Source organism: Eufriesea mexicana, unplaced genomic scaffold, assembly GCF_001483705.2.
Source record: "Eufriesea mexicana isolate 0111107269 unplaced genomic scaffold, ASM148370v2 scaffold8981, whole genome shotgun sequence".
In the NCBI taxonomy this organism is placed as follows: domain Eukaryota; kingdom Metazoa; phylum Arthropoda; class Insecta; order Hymenoptera; family Apidae; genus Eufriesea; species Eufriesea mexicana.
In genome coordinates, this window is record NW_016916724.1 from 400973 (window position 1) to 405905 (window position 4933).

At 48.2% G+C, this 4933-nt stretch overlaps 1 protein-coding gene across 1 annotated transcript in view; it reads right to left on the minus strand.

The window, feature by feature from the left end:
• Positions 1 to 3352: 3352 nt before the first annotated feature.
• The window catches only part of LOC108553023 (CG1567-like), a 2954-nt gene continuing 1373 nt past the window's right edge, over positions 3353 to 4933 (minus strand). The window contains exons 4-7 of the mRNA XM_017907764.1: positions 4548 to 4670; positions 4149 to 4279; positions 3771 to 4047; positions 3353 to 3686 (exon numbers count right to left, since the gene is read on the minus strand). Coding sequence (XP_017763253.1) covers positions 3353 to 3686; positions 3771 to 4047; positions 4149 to 4279; positions 4548 to 4670 — 865 coding nt within the window. The remainder of the gene's footprint in view (positions 3687 to 3770; positions 4048 to 4148; positions 4280 to 4547; positions 4671 to 4933) is intronic.

Genomic DNA, 4933 nt, shown 5'->3' on the forward strand with positions numbered 1-4933 from the left:
TCTACGAAGCGGGTATATAACTTGGACGAAACCTCCGTTTCAGTCTGCGTTTGGGTACGATGCCACGAATTGTACGTTTCGGTTAATCTATCGGTGTTAATAATTAAAGCCAATAATAGAATCCGATAAGGAAATCGTGGAAATGAATGAATTACTGTAGAAAGTAGGAAATGGGTGAACAACGTTTGCCGAATGTCAGATACGAAATCGATTGGACGCCTGCGTATCTCTGTAGATCTGGAAAGATCTATAATTGCTCAATAACGAATACCTTGAATTTTTCCACGATTATTGCAACCGTGTAATCATATCGCGTGCCATGGAATTTCAGGCATCTGCGGATAGAGCACTCCGGCTTTCCATTTTATTTCGATTGATCGCTCGTTGATCGCCGTACGCTCTCGATCGGGGTAATTAGGGAACGCTTTGATGGCTGAGCACGGTGGAATATCCTCGTGACGTTGGTATGCAGAGAGGACCTAGACGCGATAAAATTCTCCGCGATTGGTCCGCGGGAAAAGGGGTTGAAAGCTTGATTGCAGGATCGATCGAGCGCCACTTAAAATTTCGGATAGTTTTACGGGCGACCGTCCTTCGTTAGCGCCGACTAATTTTACGACTGACTCAGCATCGTTGGATTGCAGGTACGATCCTTCTTTGATCGTGGCTAATGAAGCACGTCCAGAGATCGGCCTGTCTTTTAGCATGCTCTGATAATCGTCCTTCTCGGAACGTCGGCCTGCGTCGTCATCGCTCGACGATTTACGCCTTTTCTGAAACTGCTCCTATCATTCCATTAAACGAGCGGAACCGAGATCCCTTCTGTCTCCCATAAGCAGGCGTTCGCTTCGTACGTTCGGCATGGAAGAAAGGGCCAGATCGCGTAGCGAATACAAGTGTCAATTATTTTCAAGCACGAACCAATGGCCCTTTTAGTTGTTCGTCGAGCAGTAGGCCAAAGAATCGTCGAGAAATAGCGTGTCGAGTTTGGAACACCTCTGATTCAATCGTCTCCTAATTCATCGAGCCGAAGGTCACTCGAGAACCAACAAATCTTCCAATTGCCACCAAAAAGAGCATAATGATGCGGCTGTTATCAAGGCTGCCGGTTAAACAAACGGACCCATTAGTTTTTGCATCGCGTGCATGTGAACTGGAATCGAATCACGTATTTGCGAAATGATAATGCACTGGAAACGAGGCTAGCGGTAATGATGGACGAACGACAGCGGATAAAGAAGTGTCACAATGAGTAATTACGTTCACCGCCACGGCTCGCATAGCTAATTGCATCCTTAACCGGTGCACGCTCGCTTTTCGAGTGGCCGGATGCCGAAGAATATCGCGGCCTGCGAAATTCGAGTTCTTCGAAGCGACACTCTGTTTCAACCGGTGTGGATATTTGTGCAAAAAGTTAGATTACCTCGCTGTCAGTCGTGAAATCTGGGTCAGACGGGTTTGATACATTATGACCGCTTCGGTACATGATAATCCGCGTGCGCGGTCGTTCGACTGTGAAAAAAAATGAGGCGAGGCAACGATGACCTGTGACGCAAAGAATTAATTGGCCGCCGAGTTTCCCCTGCCTCGCGTTTTTACTTTCAACTACCCGGTTGTTAATTATCGAATCCTGCAACTTCGGGTTCGCTTTTCCCCCGGCCGGCCGACACACGTGCGATATACGTGATCCGAAGGAATCGCGAGATAAACCGGCGTTACGCCGTGTTACGAGGGCGTACACCAGTTCGGGAAGGGAATGGACCCGGAACCGGAAACCAGACCCGATTCCAATTCAAAGATCGATCTTTCTCGAACAAGGAAGCGTGTCGATCGGGGCGCGCGTTACACATCGGTCGATAGTGTGTCTCGACGCGAAAACCGGTCGAGAGAATGTAGCTTCATAATCTATGTATACACGAAGAGCCATGCGTGGCATATAAATGAGTCGAAACGTTGTAACGAGGTCGTAATCCAAATCGCGATACTCGCTGGCAACCCTTAAACCCGTCGGTGCAAATCTCGTTCCACGGGAATTGCAATTTTTTCAAATTCTCTCCGAGATATTTTCCATTTTTCGACCGTTGCTCGATCGCGACCGGTGAAAGGCTACGCAACCGTAATTGTCGGCATGATTTTTAAAGCATCGATTAAAACGTACTTTAACCTGGACAGACCTCGATTCGGTCCGCAACGAGCAAAACGTAAACCCAGTTATTCCATAACTCGATTTCAGCGACCGTGGTACGCGAACGGCAACTGAATCGGTCGAAATGCATAAATTGACGAGTCGCAGCGGAGCAAGAAATTAATTAGCGCCGTGATCGAACGACGTTCGAGTTCTCTTTAAACTGTACAGGCATTTTATCGGGTTTTTAATTCAATTATCAACCATTTGGTATTCCCGGCGAGTTCACGGATCTGTTGCAGCTGCTTCGCGGTGCTTAAAGCTTAGTTTACAGTTGCTGGAAACTTTTGTAATCTGCTTAAAGATCCTCTGCAGGGACAGACTGGAAGTTGGATCGTTTGAGGCTGGTAGTCTTCGACTTACAGTCGCTTACCTTTGCATGCAGAATTTCTTTCGGCTGCAGCGTGACGCACGCTCCTGGGGTAAAAATTCAGCGCATTACGTAAGGAACACGAGACTCGGACAGTCGATTACGTGGGCAACCGATCTGAACGCGTGTGCATCGATGGGAAACGGCACATGCGAGCTGTGCACTATGCATCGTGTAACATCGTACGTGTGCCCCTTCGAGCGTGACGTGCCACGTGAATGTTTATATGCGTTTATACCGAGGGAGTATAGGCACCAGTGGAACTTTAAGTAGATACCATTTACGTCCTGGCCGTCCACTAGAGGCAATAATTGGCTTCGAGGTAGCGAGACGGTCGCTTTCTCGGGTAACCCTATCGCAAACTCTCGGCTCTGACGTTTGCCCAAAGGAAAAGCGTTCAAAGATGTCTCTCGGATAATCGAGACGCTTCCTCGTAGATTGCCACTCGTGTTTAAAATGAAAATTCCCAATTCCAATTTATCAAATTTCAGTCTTCAAATTCGACCCTTCAAATTTGAATTCCTTAAGAGAGAGAGTTATACCTCACGGTCGCAGATCCGTGAGTACGTATATTTGCCGTAAGGGATCGTTATAATATCGAAAACGTTTATTTATGACGTTACAATATCGCTTATTCTACATCTGGCTGAGCAACGATAAAATGTCTTTACCGATTACATCTGTGGTTGATAATTATCGAGGATTACGATTAAAATAAATGCATTCTAATTGGAATAAATAAATAAATTAATTAAATAAATAACAGTGAAAGAGAGGTTCGAGTATACTCTTTGATTTTACGTTTCATTTTCGTCGTCCCTTTCCGTGATCGGTGGCTCGGTGGGTGGCTCCGTTGGCCATTTTCCTACGGTAGCTGCGGGATCGATAGTTGAAGGTGGATCCGTGATAACAATTGGCCCGAGTGGTTCTACCGTCTGTTCCTCGTCCTTAACGTTATTTTTGTCCTCGTTTAACATTTGCGGCGTATCGTTCGTGCCTGGCTTCGTCGAAATCATCTGCGGTTTCGCGTCCAGATCGGTCTGATCCGGCATCGGCGGTATCAACTCGGTCGATGGCACCATCGTTTTAATCTGACACTGACGACCCATATAGCCGAGAGGACAGATGCATCTGCGAGTAACATTCGAGTTTATCGTTACCCCGGGCGATCGATCGAGCTGTATCACTGTCAAAGTCAATGGCCAAGAGCTTTACCTGTAATTGCCATCCTCTTTGGTCATGCTGATGCAAGTGGCATTGTTGCGACAAATTCCTGGATGCTCGTCGCAATAAGTCAGCTTCTCGTTGCATAGATCACCCGCCCATCCGGGCTCGCATCGGCACTCCCATGGTCGTTTGCAGGACCCGTGGACACAGCCGGGATAAGGGACGCATTCGGTGCAGTTGGGACCTGTCCAGCCTACGCGACACCTACATGTTCCCGGGCGTCGACAAGCGCCGTGTTCTCGGCTACAACCTTGCGAGCAAATCGCTGCGGCCAGAGAAAACGCGCGAGTTATAGAGAAACGAGACCGAAGGCTCGGATAGACTTATGCATCCTAGGGAAAGAACTAGAGAACAGGGATAACTTACGCGTTTGACAAAGAAGTCCGGTCCAGCCTGGTTCGCAGCGACACTCGAGTGGGCCCTGACACGTCCCGTGCACGCAGCCTGGTAGAACGGCGCATTGCTTGCATTTTGATCCCTGCCAGCCTAATCGACACCTACGAGCAAAATTTCGCACATTTCTACCTCACCTTTCACCTCTGTTAGACGAACGGTCCGATAAAAGCTGTCAAATTTCCCTATAAACCGCGCGAAGCGGTGGAAAAGCTGTGGTCGATGGCTTCGCAGCTTCCACGCTTCCTCTAAATTGCCAGCTACGAACGTTAATGGGACTAGGGTCGGACAGACGGTGGTTTCATTGCTTCGATCCACCGCTACCGGCACTGATAACCGCTCATTACTCGGCCATTACGCGTTGCGCCTTACCTGCATTCCCCGGGCTTCTCGCAGTACCCCTGACTAGACAGACAATCAGAGGCGCAAATCGGTTCCGAGCAGAACATGCCTTTCCATCCAGGGTCGCAGGAGCATTCGAAACTCACGTTACAGCTAAAAGTGAAAATTTCTTTCAGTCAACGCGTCTACCCTCCGACGTACGTACCTGTACAATTGTTTCCTAACACGACGGGCATCAGCCAGGCTGGGAATGAACGTTTAGCATTACGCGGAAATTAAATTTGCCACTCGATCGAGGTGAAATCGGTGTCCGATTCGCGGCTCTGTATTTAATAAAGTGGACGGATGGAGAGGTCGGTTATCGACGACCGCGTCGCTTCTGGAATATTATATTACTCGAGAAATCGAAACCTGAA